The sequence below is a fragment of the Ambystoma mexicanum genome, chromosome 1p (genome assembly GCF_040938575.1).
Source record: "Ambystoma mexicanum isolate Mex_15411 chromosome 1p, UKY_AmexF1_1, whole genome shotgun sequence".
In the NCBI taxonomy this organism is placed as follows: Eukaryota; Metazoa; Chordata; class Amphibia; order Caudata; family Ambystomatidae; genus Ambystoma; species Ambystoma mexicanum.
The window spans coordinates 1,047,397,863-1,047,421,067 of record NC_090921.1 but is presented as its reverse complement, the minus strand read 5'-3'; the positions used below and the strand labels follow the sequence as shown (position 1 = coordinate 1,047,421,067).

At 46.6% G+C, this 23,205-nt stretch overlaps 1 protein-coding gene across 3 annotated transcripts in view; it reads left to right on the top strand.

Annotated features, from left to right (window-relative positions):
* Window positions 1-23,205, top strand: part of LOC138447912 (pleckstrin homology domain-containing family G member 4B-like) — a 1,180,303-nt gene that overhangs the window by 1,000,060 nt on the left and 157,038 nt on the right. For all 3 annotated transcript variants that reach the window (XM_069604450.1, XM_069604440.1, XM_069604433.1), the window contains exon 15: window positions 13,539-13,788. In XM_069604450.1, coding sequence (XP_069460551.1) covers window positions 13,539-13,788 — 250 coding nt within the window. The remainder of the gene's footprint in view (window positions 1-13,538; window positions 13,789-23,205) is intronic.

The following is a 23,205-nucleotide window of genomic DNA, read 5'->3' as shown; positions in this document are numbered from 1 at the left end:
AAAACGAATGAGTCCTCATCTAAATAGACAACGCCATGACAATGTTCAAAGTAAATAAACTAAGAGGCACTCTTTGCTCTTTGGATGTAGAATTGTGTTCATGGGCTTCCCATCTTTGAACAATGCTTTCAGGCGTCGATTTTACACTCAGAACCTGCAAGCAAATCCTGTTTGCATGGTTAGAATGTTCAAGTGGGCTCAATTAGCCTTTGTTATGGGCAAGTCATCCCCCCACTAAGAGGATGCCTTTCATTTATACTGGAAGTGGATATAGAGGTGTATTTCAAGAGATTGTAAGGGCGCTGTATGATTCTGGTGGCTCGGTGTCAGCCAAATAGTTTTTGGTTCAACCACTCTTAATTCCTGGGGATGTTTGTGGGCGGCTTCCTTCTCAACAGCAGAGGCTGGTCCCTGAAAACCTAGTCTACGTTTTTATTTTATTGTAGTATCTGTGTTTATCTGATGGAGGCAGGAAGGACTCAAGGACCACTAAGACGCGCAAGTACAAAAGGAATAGGTTCTTGAATATGTTTCATATATCAGGCTAGTAGGAAAGAGGGAGAACAGATGAGAGGCATCCTTCCAGCTTGGCTCTCATAACCTGGATGACCAACGGTCACTCATGGAACCACAGGGCCCTCCAGGTTCCATGGCATTCCACATTCCATCCCAGGTAGCTGTTGCAAGCACCATGCTACAATCATGAAGAGAACCTTGAAATTGTATGAGCTGCTAGAAAGTACTGGACATAAAACTGCGTGGGATGAAGTGTTGTCAGACCAGGCCAGGTCTGCATGGTAAGGCCCCTCCTTTTTTCTGGGGGCCCCAAGTTCCTCACCTGCTGTCTGACCCCATTTGCTCCTCTGATGCTGTGGGCCTCATCCAGGGCAGGTGAACCCTTAAATTCAAATATTGGTACCACAAACTGATCTCCTTCCGCGGTCCTCTCATAGGTTTTACTCTGCCTACCTCATACTAATTACAATGAAGCTCCCTTGTTTCTCTACTGGTGAGGACACTCAGTCTTCAGAATCTATGGCCCATTCACTTTCCTCTGCTGACTTCCTATCGCGCTTACCCTGCTGGTGCGTACTCTCTCTCTCTCTCTCTCTCTCTCTCTCTCTCAGGTAAGAAGCAAAGGAGCAAATGTTATCTTGACCCAGCAGGTCTGCAAATATAGCATGGACTTCTGAGAAGCTGTGTACACAACAGAGAGCATTAATTTCTGTCAAGCGCAGCAGACATTCACTTACAGCAGATTTACAGCAGACCAGCAGCATTGTGTTAGTACTGGCGTAGGGGCAGACTTCAACTGTCTTCGCTCGGGCCAGGATTTCAAACTATTTTTCCTATGTTCTAGTCAAGGGGTGTATTCCGGCCCGAATGCTAGTTTGCTGTTCCAGACAGGGATGCAAACAATGAAGCTGTGCTTGTGTTCCCTTTATACACGGAGGCAGTGAGTGACCCAGCAAGCCCTCTTCACGTGAGCCAGATTTTTATTTTATTGTAGTATCTGTGTTTATCTGATGGAGGCAGGAAGGACTCAAGGACCACTAAGACGCGCAAGTACAAAAGGAATAGGTTCTTGAATATGTTTCATATATCAGGCTAGTAGGAAAGAGGGAGAACAGATGAGAGGCATCCTTCCAGCTTGGCTCTCATAACCTGGATGACCAACGGTCACTCATGGAACCACAGGGCCCTCCAGGTTCCATGGCATTCCACATTCCATCCCAGGTAGCTGTTGCAAGCACCATGCTACAATCATAAAGAGAACCTTGAAATTGTATGAGCTGCTAGAAAGTACTGGACATAAAACTGCGTGGGATGAAGTGTTGTCAGACCAGGCCAGGTCTGCATGGTAAGGCCCCTCCTTTTTTCTGGGGGCCCCATGTTCCTCACCTGCTGTCTGACCCCATTTGCTCCTCTGATGCTGTGGGCCTCACCAAGGGCAGGTGAACCCTTAAATTCAAATATTGGTACCACAAACTGATCTCCTTCCGCGGTCCTCTCATAGGTTTTACTCTGCCTACCTCATACTAATTACAATGAAGCTCCCTTGTTTCTCTACTGGTGAGGACACTCAGTCTTCAGAATCTATGGCCCATTCACTTTCCTCTGCTGACTTCCTATCGCGCTTACCCTGCTGGTGCGTACTCTCTCTCTCTCTCTCTCTCTCAGGTAAGAAGCAAAGGAGCAAATGTTATCTTGACCCAGCAGGTCTGCAAATATAGCATGGACTTCTGAGAAGCTGTGTACACAACAGAGAGCATTAATTTCTGTCAAGCGCAGCAGACATTCACTTACAGCAGATTTACAGCAGACCAGCAGCATTGTGTTAGTACTGGCGTAGGGGCAGACTTCAACTGTCTTCGCTCGGGCCAGGATTTCAAACTATTTTTCCTATGTTCTAGTCAAGGGGTGTATTCCGGCCCGAATGCTAGTTTGCTGTTCCAGACAGGGATGCAAACAATGAAGCTGTGCTTGTGTTCCCTTTATACACGGAGGCAGTGAGTGACCCAGCAAGCCCTCTTCACGTGAGCCAGATTCCAAATGTATATTTGTTTTTCTTAAGGTGTTTGATATAGCGTGTGCATTTATGTATAGACAATCTCTTTGATTGTAGAATCTCAAACATTAATAATCGGACATATGGTCCAAGGGTCCAGTTGAAATCAGATAACTAAGTACACGATGCATAGTGGGTGCACATAATTAAACAGTATTGGAAGGAACTGGATCTCTCAATTTACAGCACCTGTAGACGATACAAATGTAAGCAGTGCATGGTATAATTCCCAGTAACATAACATAGAAGTGCCGAATCAGGCATTAGAAAATACTCGGAGGTGTCTATTTCCCAATGTAAGGTACTGAGCTACTAGATCACATCTCCTCCCAGACAGAAGCAACAGGAGCCTCTGGGTTAGGTGTGCGTCCTTCCAGGCACGACCGCGGCTAGACAAGCCCACTTAGCTTGTTTCCTGAGGTACCCCCGTGTTGCGTGTGTCTTCCGAGATACGTAGACATGGTCCTACTCTAATGGGTCGTGGGATGTCCATGTATCGACACAACTCCAATATGCCATTGTTGCCAATGTAAATACACTGCCATCAGGGAGTGAGCCTGCTATTTAGAATAAACAAAAAACGGTACATGTTTCACTGACCTTCAAAGAGACCAAAACAAGAACTGTCAGAGGGCTGAGCATGAGATTAAACGAGGGCAGAAGGGGGAATGAATGGCAATACCTCAATTAAAACAAGTCCACAGGAGTTTGTTAAAGGATCCCTCGTGGGCATGTAGGTAGGTAATTGCAAAATAAAACACACATAAAACAACACTACTTGGTTTAGCAAATCTTCCTTCTGAGAAAAAGATCTTCTCTTGGAAAAGCTCATTTGAACACATTACACCTATGTTGTCCCCAGTAGTCTGCATTCATTCATGAGACATTGAAAGCCCCATGAGACCCTCTTCATGTCCAAGAGACTCTGGGCTTAGTGTGTGGTTTACGTTCTTTCAAATATCACCATAGGTATTCCTACTTGCATACTGTAGCTTTACAACTGCCGCACATCAATTACTTGTCAATGAACTCTTTGTGTTACTTGGATCTTCCAAGACATTGGGACAAGTGGCAGCTCCTGGTGTCAAAATTCAGCCATGACGAGGCCAAGTGCACACACACTCTGCTAGCAGGTCTGTGGTGTTAAAGTACCCGCGTTACAAAGTGGGGGTGACTATTCACTCTATGAAAGTAAGATAAATGCATTCCATTGGGAAACATAGGTGTCACTGAAAGTTTAGGATAGAGAGAAATGTAGGAAGAAGAAAAGATTGGCCTAATATGGGGCAGAACAAGGGCAATAAAGGAAGAGTTGGAGAAAAAGGCCACACGTTAGACAAGCCTACTTAAACTGGATAAGAGGTTTCCTTAAGGGTAAGAAGGCACCCAGGTAAGAGCAAAACAGCCACATGCAAACAAACCAGCAAACAACCCAGCTGCGTTTAGTTCCATACGACTAGTAAAGTTAAATGGGGGCACCCCATCAGAACAGATTAAGCAAGAAGCTGAGAGGCCTGAATTTAGGGAGACCTTGTTCTGTCTGAAGTGGATTGTGTTGGTTGTACTATGCATGCATGTACACAGTTTGTAGTTTTTCTCCATGATGGTGCCCGTTTGTGCATCATTCACTCCAAAATCCGGGCTCTCTTGTCCTATTAAGGTTCACAAGAGCAGAGGAATTAGAAGCAGAAGCCTACAGCCAGTTGAGGGCATGTGCGGCATGGCCACAAATACTGTGATCGACATTGTAGAGGCAGAGGTACCAGAGTGTAGGACGCAGTCAAAATACTATGTAACCAGTGGGTGCTTGCATGTTGCGAGGGCTGGCACTGCTCCAGGTGTGCAGACGGTGTGCAGTCCCAGACCACGACACTGTGCAGCAATCTACATACGCTATTCTGAAGGACTGGAGTGTGCCACAGTGGGCCATGCCACAAGGGAGAAGAACAAGCTGAGGCATCAGCTCTATATACCTTACTACTTTCTCCTCGGTTCCTAGAGTCACTAGTCCGGGGCCCACTGCTAGTCATGTGCTCTGCTGCAGAACTTTATTTTCTGGTCTTCAGAAGGGAGGTTTCCTTCTTCCCCGGGCACATTTGACACCACAGGCCTTCGGGGTTTGTGCAGAGGAAGTCCAACTAGTACTTGAAAGAACAAAACTCAAAATCACCAAAGCACTTGAGACTTGAGACAACATACACGTTTACCCTGTATCTCTTATGCCTCAATACACGATTGTGCCACGCACATCATACTGGCTAGTTCAGAGCAGTGAACATTTAGCCACACAGTTCAAAATGTCCTCTCTTCAGGTAACTCTCACCTTCTTATATTGACCAGCTCTGCGGGATTGATTGATTGATTGGTTTATTGAGCGCCTTACACCAAGGCGCTGTACAATGGAACAACAAATACAGAGAAATAATAACAATTAACATTGTGAGAAAGATTACAACTTGAATTCTCACATGGCTTACAGTGCTACTTTTCAATGTGCAACCAAGTAAACCTATTGAGTCGTTCTGAATAGTTCCCATCATGGCGTGGCCATGCCTTCCGCTTTACTGCCTTTTGATCCTGTAGAATGCTGCAAGTAATAGGCCACTGATGCCATGTGATGTTGGCTCAAAAGCCAGGGTTTACTGACAGTGTCCGCCACCTACAGTTTGTGAGTGTCTTTCAGTCGTTAAGCGCATTCTACCTGCTGGTAACTCTTTTTTATGGCACCGAGTGAGGCATGCAAATCAGGATCCATGATTCAGAGCAACTAAAACCTCCTATTTAAGGATTCAAAACACATTCTAGCGAGGTCTTCATTTTGAAGTACATCCAACTCTTAATCTTTGCTCCTAACACCAACCAACTAACACATTTCTAATTTTGATTCTGAAAGTGGTTAACACAGCCACTAGGCCCCCATTAGCCCATACCAAATCCTTATAGGCCCTTGGTTGAAGGGGGGTCGGGAAATGGGAAGGCAGTTATTGCTCTGAAAAGGTGTTGCTCCAGTAGAGAGAAGCACCGCAGATCTGTGGGATGGAGGCAAAAAGGAGAATGCTGCGTATAGGCGTCTGCATTTAATGTTCAGAGATGATAATAAAAGGGCAATGGAGTAGAAAAAAGCATCTGCAGTCTTGAGAAAAGTAATACAACTGCTCCATAACCCAGAATTAAGACTGAAACCTCTCCTACAGTAAGGAGGATATAGATAAGACATGTTCTGTAACAAAATAAAATAGCCTTGTGCCCTCTGGTCTGCTGGTGCTGGGGGCCCTCTGTTAAACGAAATCTATCAGTGCTGTTATAGGTGCATTCTGGAAGCCCTACATAAACAAGGCTCAATGGTACAGAGTGTGTTATGGAAAACCTGAAACCGGCCTGTGTAAACAAGGATTAATGTGAAACGGTTCCATAATAGTTAATGGAACCTGGAACCCCAAAGAGTGACCAATCTAAAGATGTGTCATGAATTTTGAGGTAATCCTAGCACACTGTAACTGGAAAGCCTGAAAGAGTGGTAAGAGGGAGGACCGGAGAGCGCTGTGGCATGCGTCTGCCAGCTCTGTAGCTGTCCTCCTTTCTGAAGCACATGTGCTGGCGCGCTCACATAGTACACTGTCTTTGGGTCTGGCCTCTGATGGGAAACGAGGGGAATAGCAAGCAGGCACCCCAAATACCTCCCTTTGTAAACAAAGAAAAGAATGCTGACCGAAGCTTTGTGTAGTGCACAGTCCTTAGGTCTTGGCAGGAGTCGTTTGGCTTATGATGGCCTCCTATGAGATGTCTGCTTAAATTCAGCAGGAATGGTATGATTCAAAATATCCATTCTGGGCACTCTGTCTTCTTTATGACTGTTCTTGTTCTTCCCTTCCATACGACCCTGATCATTGATTCCCAAATCATGTCATCACCACATGCTGCCTCTTTAGGTTTCTTTTGATCTTTTCTTGTTTTGTTGTGTTGGTGTTTCTTGGATGTCTTGATGGTTTCTCTTGTTACCATCGATGGAGACATAATGTTTTCACTTGTTTGTGCTCTATTACTATAGGGTTTAACTGTATAAGCTTAGCCAGCATTCTGCTATTCAAATGTTGTTTCATTTTCTTTTGTGTTTGTCTCACTCATTATAATATTTCCTGTATGTCCGTGTGAGTTCTATCGGTGGATGTCGGCAACCATGTTGCTATTAGACTGGAGTATCCTCATCAGCTAAAATGTTGTCACTTGGTTGCTCCTTAGTCTGTGGACGGTCAAGCTGCTAACACTTCTTTCTCTTCCCAGTATGATTCTGCAGCCAACTGTAGACTCTTTTATTATTAACCTGTTAACACATTTTACCCATTGGCCTGGGATGATTCCGTGCATCTGTGCTATGTCTTATCTTTCATCTTGCTAAATACTGTCTGATCAGTTGGACACTGTTGTCCATCAGGAGCTACCCGGTGCACCCTTCTCGTCTGAAGATAGCCTCTTGCGATCTAGAGGAATATCTCACCTGGAATCGCTGAAATGGACCAGCTCTTGTTGGAAAAACCCATTGTTCCTGCAATGCACCAGCAGTAGGTAGTGTCCAAGATTTAAGATCTTCTTTTTGGCTCCTCACTCATTGGGTCTCCACTTGTACTGCTGTTTCCCCTGAAGTTGCAATCTCGACATAGGAAGCTCTTGCACTGTGCTCAAGCACCTACATCATCTTCCATCAGCACAGATAGCAAGCGGGGAGTCCTTGGATGGCCCTCTTCTGCCATGGGTCATCACTGGCATATCGGTGCCTCTTTTGCTGAACTGTGACTTGAATGCTCCTTTTTTCCATAACCGCATAGACTTACATTGCAGTTATAGAAAGCATTGGACATTTTTCAGTGCAGATATGCGGTACTGCCAGCTGTGCTCGGAATGTGACCTTGATGGGTGAAGTGCTAGAGTGGAGGAAGAGGAAGTGAGGAAGTGAGGGACAGAGGCAAGTTAGAGGCAATGGAAAAATGTTAGCTAGTAGGCAGATGAGAGGAAGGTTAAGAGGTTAACCCGGAGACGAGGAGGTAGGAATTTAGTTTGGGTTTTAAACAAATCCATGTAGACTGTTTCTCGAATGTCCGGGGGAAGAGAATTCCATGCAAGTGGAGCACGAAGAGAGAAGGAGCAGAAGCTTGAGGAAGCACAGGAAGGGCCAGGAGCCACAAGGGTAGTCAAGGAGGCAGAGCAGAGATTACGAGAAGGCTTTTAGAGATGGATATAGGAGGATAGATACAGTGGTACCTTACTGTAGATAGATTTGTGAACCAGGAGAAGACATTTAAATCTGGCCCTGTTTTGCATCATCAGCCATCCAGCCTGGTGGCGGTACAAAGAAGTAGGTGTGAAGTGAGGGAGTTCAAAGAGAGTCCTAGTAGTGAAGTGAATGATCTTGTCAAGAGGCCAGAAAGCATATTTGGGGAGACCAGTTTAGAGAAGGCAAGAGTGGTTAAGAGATGCTTGGCAGTGTTGAAAGGAAGGAGGTGCCTGATATTACCAACATTAAGGACGTTGAGGTGAACTGCTGTTCCATTTTGGAGATGAAAGTAGGGAAGGTGTAAAAAGGATCATAGATGACGCTAAGGTTTCTAGCTGAAGAAGAGTAGGGAGAGAGTCAGCTGGGAACTGGCTAGGCAGAGGAAGAGATATGAGAGAGCTTTTGACAGAGAAGAGAACCTCTGCTTTGGTAGAGTTTAACATCAGAGTGTGTGAAGCCATCCAATATTTAATGGCAGAGAGACGGTTGGAAATTTTGATAGAGAGTTCAGGAAAAGAGAAGAAGATTTGGGTGTCATCCGCAAAGAGTTGGTACAAGAACCCAAGGAGGAGATTAGTGGCCCAAGAGCAGAGGTGTAGAGTGTAAAGAGGAGCAGACCCAAGACAGAGCCTTGTGGAACAGCAGTTCGAGGAGTGAGTTGATGTGTGGCGTTGCTCCAGGAGAAAGAGAATTGGCAGGGTGCAAGGTAGGATTTAATCCAGGAAAGGGCTCACTCACGAATCCCAAAAAGAAAGAGTATTAAGGAGATCAGAGTGATCGACAGTGTGAAAGGCAGCAGACCGGTCAAGAAGAATTATGATAGAGGATAGGTTGGAGTGCTTAACAGAAGCGATATCGTTGGACACAGTCATGAGCAGTTTCTGCGGAGTGACAGGATCAGAAACCTGCTTATTGGAGTCTTGAAGGTTGTGGATGTCTAAGAAATTGGTAAAACGGTGGAACATAACCCTTTCAAGCATGTTAGAGTAGTGTGGAAGGAGAGACACAGGGCGAAAGTTAGCCGGTAGGTTCGGATCAGCCCCTTGCTTTTTCAGGAAGGCACTGGATACCACCATATGGACACCACTGGGGTTTCTTTGGAATATCATTGTTTTCTGGTATGTTAATCCAGTTGAAACCAAAGAGGGCTCCAATTCCCAGAATGCACTCTTCTGTTACGTGAAAGATGAGGACTGTAGAACATGTGTTTAGGTGACTGGGAATCACAATGGCAAACTATGCTGTTTATTGGGAGATAAAAAAAATAATAATTTGGGATGTGTTGAGAAAAAGACAATATTGTGAACCAATATGTTTTTTGCTGCCCTGTAAGTTGTAGGCAAAGGGGACAGGAGTTGGGAAAATAACGGGTAATGGTTTAGAGCTTAAGGGAACACCATCAGGGCACTCAAACTACACAAAATGAAGCTAATATGCAAAATCAAATTGTTTATAATGTGTGATGTTAGTACTGGGTGCAATCTCTGCAGTATAATGGTTCTAATATCTAGTAAGTTAGTTCAAAATTGGTCATTACAATCTTCATATTGATCCATTTTCTTGAAGCGTTCTCCTGTATCTCCAAATAGATCGAATTTCAGCGACCATTGGCCTCCTGAGTAAGTAGCTGTTTTAATTTAAGGCCATGCAGCACGTTAGCGGATTCCCAAAGATGGTAGCCTGTCATGTACCACTTCTGGCAGATCAATCTCCTGATAACGTGGAGCTGATCAGTAATAAAAATCGGTTTCCCAGCAACTGATTATGTTGCGTGTTTGTGATGCTGGAAATGCATCGGAGGACAGGGCCTCCGTATCCTTGTCCTTTACTGCTTTTTATCGTGTGTTCTGTCGTGTGTTCCGTGCAGGAGTTCATGTGGGACTCCTGGCGGTGCAGCTCTCTTTCTTTTGGCTTGGTGAACGGATCTGTGGGATACCCTTATGGCACCCATGGGCGGGGGTACAACCCTGTGCCCCTAGTGTATGTTTTTGGGCACCTGTGGGTGGCCCGCAGACCTGGGTATGGGCTGTTGGCAGCTCCATGCTGAATTTGCCAGGTGCGCGGAGTATCCTCCATTTTGGGATACCCCGGCCCTGCCATTGGGATCAGTTGATTCCGGATGGAAAACAAGATGGCCCCTGTGGCCTCTTGCTTTCTATTACCCATTACCTTGTTTTTCCAAAGTCCTGGGAAGCCCTGACTCTGTCCCTTCCCCCTGACTGGCTGTTGGGTGGAAATGCCATATATGGTGTTGTTGTGAAGGCCCAGCCAGACTAGCTGGAGCCTTCCCGGTGATGTATGTTGTGGGTACCTCCTGTGGGTGGGACCTGGGTGAATAGAGTGTGTGACGAATATGCATTCTGTGTTGTGGTTGTCTAGTATCTGGTGGTTGACACAATGACTGAGACAACCCTGCCCGAAACCGGTATGAATGCAGCTTGGAGTGTTGAATGGCTCGGTACTTGTCCCAATACACATAACTTGTTCTGAGTGTCTGGAGAGAAGTGAATGGTCTGAATACCTTGTGTGCCTGATTGGCTGCCTGCCTGCATGAATGCCCGTAGTCGTGATTGGATGCTTGAGTGTGACCCAGCGGAATGAATGGGAGATCAACAGTATATCTGGGGACCTCTCACTGCTAGGAATCGTGTTCAGAAGCTGAAGTCCACTACGACGAGTAACTGGAGTAACTGACGCTTGACCTTGAAGCACTGCTGGACGAGAAGAATTGCTGTTGCTCTCCTTCACAATCTGAAGGCTGCTGTGCCTCCAAGGACTGACCCAGAGAGGACCTGGTAAGGCGCCCTCTTCCCGAGCTACGAGGGACCATCGTGCACAGCTGATCTTTGCCAAAGCTCCCAGGTAGACAGACCTTCGACAGACTGCCGACCCGATACGGGGACTGCTGCGGAACTCCAAGGGGAAGCACTAGGACTGTTGTCCGCCACTGTCGACGACAGCCGTCGCCGACCGGAGCCGCCGTGCTCCCGTTTGCCTAAGAACTTCCATTGATCATCGGACGCTCTCGCCTGCATCGTCATCCGCTTGTCTCCTGCTGGAGAAGGCCGGACCGTCGACGCGCCGAGGAGCATCCACCGGTGGGTTTCCCGCCACCTGAAGACCACAGAGACGCTGACGACTCGACGCTCTTGCTGGGCCACAGTTCTTCATCATCTCTTTGCAGTCCGGAACTATCGTCACCAAGGTGCCCCGCACGCCTCTTCCTTGCAGGACGCCAACGCTCTGTCGTCGACGAGCACCTCTAGGAATGAAGCTGCCACTTCCCTGCCGTAGTTCACCCTGTTCACCGTTGGACGTTCGACGACCTGTGACTCCTGCCTTAAAGGGAGGGCACTCAAGAAGGGCCGTTGATTCCCCGACACCGAACGCCAAGTTCCCTGACACCTCTTGACGATCTGTGGCTCCTGCCTGAAAGGGAGGCACTCAAGAAGGATCGGTCCACGCATCGTCGGAGAACTCTACTCCACCAGGTACATAAAACCTTAATAGGAAGAAGTGAGACTATAGAACATACGGACTGGGCTTGTGCGATATATCTTATTTTACAGGTTGCCCAGGGGGAGGGATCTCCACACAGAACTGTGTCTAGGTAACAGGGCCAGAATTCTGCCTATTGTTTCAACCATCTTACGTTCCTGCCTATCTCTATTGCTGGTTTCCTTGTTATTAATCTGTGTGACATTTTAACCGTACAGTTGATGCACTTTAATGAGATTCGATAACATTAGTGGTACCACTTTAGAATTGTATATATTTATCATTATTGACTTCCGAGTACAAAGTGCGTTATTGTGATCGTGTACATACCTTTCAATATTAATTATATAAAGACTGTGTTTTCAGTAATACAGTGTGTGGACATTCCTTTGTGGGGGTTCGGGGACTACACTGTACTTAAGAACCAGCCTGCATAACCTCCTGAGAAGCTAGGCCTTGATTGCTCGTCCATTGCTATCAAATAGAGAATCTTGGCTGGGGTGTTCTGTGCCTCTCCTCTACCATATAGAGAGCGGAAGTACAGACACCCCCTACCAGTATTTACAGTGTTCCAGATATTAGTACCATTGTCTTGCAGAGATTGAACCCATTATAAAGAATTTGTTTTGCATAATAGCTTCAGTTTGTGTACTTTGACTGCCCTGATGAAGAGAAAGATTTTCTCAAAACACATGTCGGCTCACTAATCTAATTTGGCCTGATCAAGCCTTGTTGTTTTTTCAATTTATATTCTTGAAATGTTTAAGTCATATTTAGTGAACAATAAACAGGTGCAGTGCTTATACAATTAATGTGTTCTCAGACCTATCATTTATATATGGTGAACATCAAGAATTGAGTGAGTGCATTAGAAACTTAAACCTCCAATGTTCATATTCTGCAATTTGGGACGTTAGGGAGGTGTCCCAGACCACATTCAAGCTTCATGTGATACTGGTTGTTACTTTACAGTAGCTATTAAGCCCATTAATCAGGTTAGGTTATCCCTAATTTACTGGTACTTCTTAAGTACAGTTCAATAAAACGTTATTTAAATTGCAATGATTTAATAATGTTGGCGAGGCAGTGCCGGGGTAGTGGTGCAACTTGAGGGGGCTGTTATCTGTTGTTTTACCCATGGCGCAATAATATGTAGAAACTGCGCTGGCTATGGTCTGGTTACCCAGGCGGGGGTGTCAGTTTTTCAGACAAGGTGCAGGCACTGTAAGACCACTCCAGTAGAGATTAGTGCTTTATCAAAGCTTTACAACATAAAATAACTGGTCAATTCACATGAATACATTTTCATTTACACCAACAATGTTTACTTTGCTCAAGTAAATATGTGTACAAAATATGGAGGTAGTGAGTTTGCAAAGTCACTGGTGAAATTCAACAGATGTGCAAAATGTGTACAGGTTTAGGGGGTGGTTTGGCTCATTGACCGCGCATGTTTTTGTCAAGCCCCTTTGTCCGATTCCTGTAACGTGAACATAAGGTGGTGCAAGTGAAAGGCCACTGGCTGCTGGTCACAGAGCATTTTGCCTTCTGGATGCAGTGCAAAACACAGGTGCAGCCAAAACATGACGGGCATGAATACAGCTTCAGAATATTGAATTTCATGCCATTGAAAGAACCTATCAGTAAGTAATTCCTCATCCTGTGAAGAAATGAGAATTGCACTTTAAAAGGTCATGGTCTGTTCTTTAACATCCCTAGATCATGAAGGGGTGCCTTATGTCCACAGCAGGCCATCATCCATGGCCAGTGGTCCAATGAAACCAGGTAACTGGACAGAACTAGTTGTTAAAAATAGTAATCAAAGAGTAAAAGGGTGCACAAGCTTCTGGGCACGTCATGATGTTGACCACAGACGTTTACTCACGAGGCGGTTTGGTGGACAGGAAAAGGCATAGTTTGGGGAAAATATGATTTTGCTCTTGATAAGTAGACACTCAGTGCTTCAAATGGTGAGAGGCTAGTCAGTCAGGCAGCTGTCTCTGGCTAACTAGGAAATCTAACAGACAATTTTCTCTGAAAGCCTATGCCGCTGGGATAGTCAGATCTTTGTCAAGCAAAGCTGTCAATATCTGTGATGTATGTTTCGAACTTGCAGTGTCTGGATGTCCTTATAAGGTTGGGTTGCCTCTGTGCGGTACACAGTGTACATAATTGCAAGGTTAATTATCTGTTTTTTTGCAGCAAGCTGCGGCACATTATCGACGAGATGGTAACCACAGAGAGGGAGTATGTTCGGTCCCTCTCCTACATTATCAACTGCTACTTCCCAGAGATGGAGCGGCTCGATCTTCCTCAAGACTTGCGTGGTAAACGCAGTGTGATCTTCGGCAACCTGGAGAAGCTCTATGACTTCCACAGTCAATACTTCCTGCGGGAGCTGGAGAGCTGCTGCAACCACCCACTAAGGGCCAGCCACTGCTTTCTGCGACACGTAAGGATACACAATACAGTCATTGGGGAGAAGTCTGGGTGTTCGCTGCTGGTGTGCATGATAGATTCTTGGGTTTTAAGCAGTGGTACATATAGGTACAGTCATACCAGTCATACCTAAATACTGATGCATGATAGGAGGAGACTAAGCCCATCGTTATATATATATATTTCTGAGGCTTGTGGAATCTGCTTAGATCACATGCTGTGCATAGGCCGACATCTAGTGGAAGCTGCGGAGTATTACAGTTTGTTTTTCGAAACTCGAAAATGGGCGTCGACACAGGGCGTGCCAGTAATACTATCCCTAGTGTGACGTCCCCTGTACCCATGATCCCTCACGCGTCTAGGACCCTCAGATTGTTTTTTTCCGCCATACTGGTCGGAAGCATTTCGCGGAGTTCCTGGCACTAAGCCATAATTTTGCAAAATATTGATCATTTTACCCCTTCTCCACCCCAATGTCGACATACCGAATTTCTACACTCGACGCCGGATCGGAGAGGATTTCGACCGTCGACTGCACGACGATTTTGGGCCTCGAGGCTTCCATCTCAGCCCGGGCATGGGCCGCTGGCCAAGGCCCTGCAAGTAGGGAGAGTGGGGGGTGGTCATACTCTACACTCTTGTAATATATAGACACACTTATATATTCCTACATTTACCAGCCCGCTGCCACAAGGTGCGTATGGAGGGTACCCCTTTCCAATTCTGCCCCAAGTGCAATCGCAAATACCCTTGGGTCGACAGGCACGCCACGTGCAACCTCTGCTTGCCGAGGGACCACCCCGAGGCAAATTGCAGAGCCTGTAGTAGGTTTAAGCCTAAAACACTTAAGGACCGTTCAATCAAGCGTTGGGCCCACCACGGCAGGCGTCAAGAAGCCATGGCAGCGGAGGGCGCCTTCAGCGATGGCAGCGACGCCGTACTTTCGGATGGCGAGGGCTTTATGGCGGCGAAAGACAGCCGAGCGCAAGTCCCCGACCTCGGAAGGTCGACCGGCATGGGGAACACCCCCGGCGACACGAGCGCTTCCCATGACACTTTCACAAAACACACAAAGTCCAACCGAGAATCGACGCGCACGTCGAGTTCTCGGAAAGAGGCATGTAGAGAACGGTCCGAATCGGCGTCCTCTGGGCGCTCTCGATCTAGATCGCCACACGACGCCAGGCAAGCATCCACTATTGCCAAGAGTGCCTCGCTCCCTAAGGTCACGGAAGCTCGATCGTCGGGAGACGAAGCCGACTTCCACCCTCAGGCCGCACTCCAAGAGTCGGCGCCCGCAGACCGAATTACTACAGATCCCGAACCCCTACCTCCACGCTCGAAGGATAGGGTCAAGACCCCCGAACCTCGGCGCCAGGCGTCGAAAAGCTCAGAGGGCCCTAAAACACACGGGAAACACTCCTCCAGTCACGGGGAGGGAGGGAAACAGCAAAGGAAGCAGTCTCTACCCACTTCCAAGCCCGTAGAACACTCCACTCCTCAAAAACAGAAAGACAAGTCCAGGTCTTGTAATAATACCAAAACCCCTGCACAGGCTACCAAGTCTAGTCAGGATAAATTTGAAAAACTCCTAGAAAGGGTCATTCCCAGTTCCAGAGAATGGACCAGTGTTGACATAGATAGGGTAATGTCAAGAATGTCATCTTTGGCAGATTTGTATGCAAAAAACCCAGAGCACTTTCTTGCTTATACTCCCGACGGGTCAGCACCCTCTGGCTCTAAGGATCCTATACCTCCAAGTACAAGGTCCCACTTTGAGACACCAACAGGGTCTCCAGACCCCTTCTACGTCCAGCCCTACTCTCATTACCAGGGAGAGACATCCTTTGTTGAGGATCCAGATTTGGGCATGGTGGAGGAACAAACTGGGACAGGCTACTATGAGGATGATGAGGATCAAGATGAGGAGGAGGAAGACCCCTACAGGGTAGACTCCCCAGTAGAAAGAGAGGCCCCCATTACCGACTCCCCTGTCGACAACCAGCCGCTCCTGAATGAAGTGCTGTCTCGAGCAGCCGAACATTTCCACATCGACACCCAGGGTGCCCAGGAGGAAAGAGACTTTGCAGAAGAGTTAGTGGGGGAGAGGAGGCCTGTTGCTCAGGCCATCCCGATCCTAAAATCTATTCAAAGAAGAATAGACCCGTCACTCCTCAATCCTAACCTCACCAGAGCAGTGAACCCTAGGATTGAAAAACTTTTCAAGGCGGCCCAATCAGACCCACTATTTTTAAGAGGGCATCTGAAGCCGGACTCACTGGTTGTTACTAGCACCCGTAAGAGGGCTGGAACACCCTTATCATCGTCCGAGGCTCCTCCCGACAAGGAGGGCAAAAGACTATACGGGTTAGGCAGGAAAGTGGCCTCCACTTCCGCCTACCAGGCAAGGATTGCCAACTCCACCACCCTGTTGGCCAGCTACAACTGCCATCAGTGAGAAGAGGTTGCGGCACTCATAGACTCCGCACCAGAACCCTTAAAGAGCCAATTGGCACGAGTTTCAGTGGAGGGAAGAGCCGTGTCCGGTTGCATTTTAAAGGCAACCTTTGATGCCGCGGATAACGCAGGCAGATTAATAGCAGAAGGAACTGTTATTAAGAGACACGCTTGGCTACCAGTCTGGTTTCAAGGCTGAAACACAAGCGTCACTATTGGACAAACCGGTGGAGCCGGATCTGTTGTTTGGTAAGGCTGTCGAAGACGCACTAAAGAATGCTAAGGATGAGTATGAAACACTCAAATCCCTAGGCCAGCTAACCACTAAACCCCCTAATCAGAGAGGGAATGGCAATTTTTGTCACCCACGCGGCCAAAATTCCCAAAGAGGTTCTAACTATTCCCAGGGGCAGGGTACACAGTGGAACAATAATAACCAGCAGTCTACCCAGGGTTATGGCAGGGGTAATAAGAGAGGACGTGGTAGAGGTAGAGGCAGCCCCAATAAAGGAGGCGGCACGCCTCCACCGAAATAGTGACGCTCCGTTCAGGGTCCCTTTTCACGCAACCCCAGTAGGGGGACGCATTTCCAACTTCACCCAAGCTTGGGAAGGGATCACATCAGACAGATGGGTGCTGTCAACAGTATCCGAGGGGTACTGTATAGAACTACTAGAGCGTTCCCGAGACCATCCTCCACGACAAAAAATACATTCTTTGGAACACCAGAAGATCCTCCTAGAAGAGATCGTCAATCTGCTAGCAAAGGATGCGATAGAACTCGTCCCGGGACACCAGGTAAACAAGGGTATTTATTCAACTTACTTCCTTGTGCCAAAAAAAGATTTGACAATGCGCCCAGTATTGGACTTACGGCCTGCCAACAAGTATGTCAAGCCCCAAAAGTTTTGCATGACAACTCTCCAGAGGTAATCCCCCTCCTAAAAAAGGGGGATTACATGGCAACATTGGACATGAAAGATGCCTATTTTCATATTTCCATGTTCCCAGCGCACAGAAAATACTTGCGCTTCAAGGTGGACAGTCGGCACTACCAGTTCAAGGTACTGCCCTTCGGGATAGCTTCGGCCCCAAGGGTATTCACCAAGGTACTGGCGGTGGCGGCAGCACAACTATGCAGGGAGGCAATCCCGGTGTACCCTTACCTGGACGACTGGCTCATCACGGGGGAAACCCCAGTAATTTGCAGAACAAACATTCAAAGGACTATCGACCTCCTCTTCGAATTGGGCTTCTCAATAAACGAGAAAAAGTAAAGTATAGTGCCAAGAACATCCAAACAATTCTTAGGAGCTATCCTAGACACTCTAGAGGGGTTGACCTTTCCTTCAGAGGAAAGAATTCAGAATATACTGCTGCAAATTCCACAATACCAGTCCAGTCGCCAGATAACGGTACGCAAAGCAATGCGTTTGCTGGGCATGATGGCGTCATGTATTTACCTGGTCCCCCACGCGCGCCTGCGCATGCGTCCCATGCAGGAATGGTTGGCGAAACAGTGGTCTCAGGCAAATGGTCAGTGGGACGATCTAGTGGTCGTTTCGCCAACACTGGTACAAAGCCTTCACTGGTGGACAAGAGAGAATCTGTCCAAGGGGAAACCCTTTTACGATCCCGAGATACAGGCGGTAGTCACAACCGATGCATGCCTGACGGGGTGGGGAGCTCACCATCTCCACCACACAGCTCAGGGTCTCTGGTCTCACGCAGTGGCCAAGAATCACATCAACCTTCTAGAGCCTCTGGCAGTATTCAGAGCGCTTCAAGCTTTCGAACCCTACCTTTTAAACCTGTCAGTGCAAATCCGGACGGACAGCACTACAGCCATGTTCTACCTGAACAAACAAGGAGGGACTCGCTCGCCAAATCTGTCCAAGCTTGCCCAGAAAATCTGGATATGGGCACTCAGACGGAACATCTTCCTGTCATCGCAACATGTTCCAGGGGATCTCAATTCCCTAGCAGATGCTCTGAGCAGAGACCCCCTCCCAGAGGAACACGAGTGGTGTCTACACAGAAGTCGTAGAAGATATCTTCTCTCAGTGGGTTTTCCCCACTATAGACCTATTCGCCACAAGCCAATGCCCAGGATTCGCATCCAGGTTCCCCCAACCAGACTCCCAGGGGAACGCCCTGTGGATGAACTGGTCAGGGATGTTTGCGTACGCTTTTCCACCAACTCCTCTAATCAGGAAGGTGGTCAACAAGATGAACAGAGAATCGATGACGCTCGTCCTGGTTGCTCCCATGTGGGCGAGACAACCATGGTTCCCACACTTACGCAGACTGGCGGTGTGCGAATCCATCAGACTTCCGAGGTGGTACAACCTATTGTCCCAGCACCAAGGTCAAACAGTGCACCCTCAACCCAACTCAATGAACCTGGCAGCATGGCTCCTGAGGTCATAGAGTTTGGACATCTCAAATTACCACAGAGGTGTATGGACATCCTAAAAGAGGCTAGGAAGCCCAACACGAGGCACTGCTACTTTCACAAATGGAAGAGATTCGTAATCTGGTGCCAGAGTAAGCAAGTCAACCCAGTTGATTGCACTCCTTCCACTATTGTTACTTACATGCTCCACCTGCTGGATGCGGGGCTGGTTTTTAACTGACTGAAGGTACACCTGGCAGCCCTGTCAGCATACACCACTTCCCATAACAAGGTGTCGTGGTGGAAAGTACCAGTAGTTAAGGCCTTCATGGAAGGAGTAAAGAGACTTCACCCTCCTATTTCTAACCCACCACCAGGATGGGACCTGAACGTGGTGCTATCTAAACTCATGGGCCCCACATTCGAGCCCATGCATAAAACGAGTCCCGAACACCTGACCTATAAGACTGCCTTCTTAGTACCCATTACATCCATAAGAAGGGTCAGTGAAATTCAGGCTCTGTCAGTGCAGGATCCTTTCTTTACTATTCATAAGGATAAGCTGGTTTTACGGACATACCCTAGGTTCTCACCTAAGTTTATTTACGAATTCCATGTAAACCAGTCCATCGAGCTTCCGGCTTTCTTCCAAAACCCACAAAGCTCGGCTGAGATTAAACTACACACCCTAGGTGTGCGTAGGGCGGTCCTTTACTACGTAAACAAGACCAGACCGCTTAGGAAAACAGATCAACTGTTTGTCTCCGTAGCCACAGGCAAGGAGGGAGATCGCGTCTCTAAGGGTGCCATCTCCAGGTGGATTGTCAACTGTATTCAGTTGTGTTACTCTCTTTCTGACAAAACGTTGCCTTTTACGCCCAGAGCCCACTCGACAAGAGGCATTGGGGCCACTCTGGCTTTCATTGCAAATGTTCCCCTTGACACCATTTGTAAAGCAGCTACTTGGAGCTCTATTCACACTTTTACTCAGCACTACTGCATTGACACCCATTCCAAGACAGATATTCAAGTGGGACAAGCGGTCCTAAGACATTTATTTGCTCATGACCCTTCTCAAATCCCACCTCCTTCTAACACTGCTCGCTAATCTATGCACAGCATCTTGATCTAAGCAGATTCCACAAGCCTCAGAAGGGATACATTACTCACCGTAATCGTATTTATGATGCTTGTATCTGCTTAGATTCACATGCGACCCACCCTTCCTCCCCTCTGAGAGAAGGCGCATGGATGCTTGTAGTCTTATCTTATCTATCTTCTATCTGCTTGGATCATCTGTACTCACGCTACTCCTCATGCTACCTCATGTCAGAAAAAATACAATCTGAGGGTCCTAGACGCGTGAGGGATCATGGGTACAGGGGACGTCACACTAGGGATAGTATTACTGGCACGCCCTGTGTCGACGCCCATTTTCGAGTTTCGAAAAACAAACTGTAATACTCCGCAGCTTCCACTAGATGTCGGCCTATGCACAGCATGTGAATCTAAGCAGATACAAGCATCAGAAATACGATTACGGTGAGTAATGTATCCCATATATGTACAGTAGCGGCCGTGTAGTTATGGTTAAGTTGCTCAACTCATAAGAAGAGCAGTTTTTGGGTTTTTGGGCGGCTTATAACTTCACTCTCCCTGGACAAATTCTTACCAAACTTTGCAAAGAAAGTATATGGCCCGCTCTGAATTTATTTGGTGAGGTTTAGTCAAGGGGGAGCAAAGTTAAAGGGGGGTCCCAAAATCTTGTTCACCCCTACAGCCCAAACCGCTGGACGGATTTTCACCAAATTTGCGGCAGCAGCGGCGGCTTGGTATCGAAAGCGTGCTTTTGTAAATTTGGTGTAAATCTGCACAGTATTTATTTTTAATGACCAAAAAGTAGGTAATTACAGGGTTGGTAAAAAGCAGTTCTTGGATGGCTTATAACTTTGGCGCCACTCAATGAAACTGCATGACATTTTGTAATGTTATTCTAGACTTGAATGGTTTTGCAAAGTCTGGAGCTGTTTTGTCAAGAGGGAACATATTTAGAGGGGGGTCCCAAAATATTGTAAAGGCTTATAAATGTGATGCCATTTGACGAATCTGCACAAAAATGTGCAAAACTATTTTAAATCTAGATATAAATGTTTTTGCAAAGTTTGGTGGGATTTTCTCAAGAGGGGGCTAAATTAGAGGGGGTCTCAAAATGTTTGGATGGCTGATAACTTTGTTGCCGTTTGATGAATGTGGACACAAGTTTTCAGAAAGATTAGTAAGAATGGACCTCTGATCACGTCAACTGCCTACGCTGTCCACATCTTGATCTGCCTTGTACCTGTTGTTTGTAAATTATGTAACATACTCTTATATGTGTACTTCATCTACCTTTATGCCTCCTTTGTATGTATGATGTAACTCATGTAACCTCTAAGAAAAGCGCCCAGATGCCTCCGGGCTAGGCGCGCTATACATTAAATAATATAGACCCAGCCCTCAATGTTTGTGTAAAGGCTGAATGGATTTTGTCAAGTGGGGGCTAAGTTATATGACTATTGTATGAACATACATTTTGACACTTTTGAAAAAATAAAAACAGGGGCGGATTTCCAGCAAACTCGTGTAAGGAGCATTGGCAAGGAACTTAAAACATGGTTTTGCAAATGTGCCTGTGTTTTATTTTTTGACAAGTGTCATAATGTAGGTACAATAAATAGTGGTATACCTTTAGTGAGTGAGGTATAGCCTGTGGCCATGCGCAGTGGCCAGATTGTTCGGGTCATGGTATAAGGTCATGACCCGGACAATCGGGCTACTGGCCATGGCCACGAGGGATGAAAAATTGTGTTAAAGTGTCCATGTCCACCTGGGACCAGCTATGTGGTAAAGTTATTCGAAAGTGGGATGGGTTTGAAAGGGAAAGAAAATGTGCTCCTGGTAATATTGTCATAGATTCTGTCTTTGCCTTCTGCAGACTGCCATGGAAAGGGAAGAGGGGCTCTGTACGGAGCCCCGCCTTCCCTTTCCATGGTGGCCATCTCGGAAAAGGATTTTCCTTCCTGCAGCAGGTGTCCTGCTATAGGAAGAAAAATCTATTCTTTAGCACCCCGGGGCTGCAATGGAGGATAATGGTCCAGAGCCCTTGTTTTTTATTTATTTATTTATAACGCGCCAAAGCCCGCAGGCATCAAGGCGCACACAGACATACTTCGCTTGGGCCGATAACTTGGGCTCCCTGGCCGTTATGCCCCGTTCCAGTCCCTGGAACGGGGGATGAACGGCACATTATTCCCATTAGCATAACACAAAATGCTAATGGGAATGTTGGAAAAACGTATTGAGTCTATGTACTTTACTGAGAAATGTTAAGTAGATGGAGTCTGTAAGATTTTTTTTTTAGTTCCATTTTTTTACTTTGAAAGTTGGTTCCTAAAGGAACTGTTAAGGGACTTTATGGTTAAGTTGGACTAATAAAAACCTATGAAATTCAATGAAAAAACTTTGTCAAATGGACGTTATGGTTACAGGTAAAACCGAAAAACCTCACACATTCGGCAGTTATGTTAAGCTAATCAACCATAACTCGCACCACCACCGTGCACTGCTAAGACGGACACCCAGGACATCAAAGATGACATCACAAATGTGAACTATACAAGGAGAATAAAAGTGGGCCTAAGATGCAGCCTTGCCACAGTCCATTCATTATTTGGTGGCATCTTCTGCGGAAGACCATTTGTACACAGCATACATCTTTACCGCCTGCCAGTACAAGAGGCACGCAAAGTGATTTCCTGCCCGAGACAACTTACCTTTTCATCATGGTCCATGGATGCTCTGGTGCCTGGACACCCACTGGAAAAATGTGTTTGGGGCTAGGACCCAGCCGCCCCTGGACACCCAACACATTAAAACAATATTAAAAACAAAAAACAAGACCTGCAGCAGAACTGTGCCGTATTGAATATTCTTGTAATTGCTCAGGATAGAAATGGTGGAATGTGTATTGATGCTGCTGCCCTCAGAACAAGTGCCTGAAAGACTTTAAACAATAAACAAAAGCTCACACCGAGTTAACAATCCCAGAATGGAATGAACTTGCACACTCAGTCGGGCATTTTTAAAGGGATATATGTGTATCGGAGCTTGTTTATCCTATTCATGAGCAAACCTGAACAAAGAAATGCTGTTTCTGGGTTGGGGAAGGGATTAAAATGGTCCATGTCACAGCACACTTTTTGTGAGAAATAAATAGGTTAAAAGGGACATACGTTTTAATCGGTTTTGAAGCTTTACACGTTAAATCACCTGTGAGATTTATACATCCGCATATTCCAATGGCCTCCCCATAACTAACCGGCAATTTAGGGAAGAATAGAGGTTGCACTTGCCTAGCACAAATTCAAGCTTAGTGAAAGCAACGTTTCTGAAATCTGTGTTTTTTGAATTGTCGGAAGCGGCCAGAGAGAACTCTCAGAGAGCAGTAGAGAGCGGGTTTCCTTGTGCGGCTTGACGATTCCCAAGGGATTCTACGGGTCCTTTCCTCTTAACGAAGGACGCGAGGCGGTGCAGGGGCGG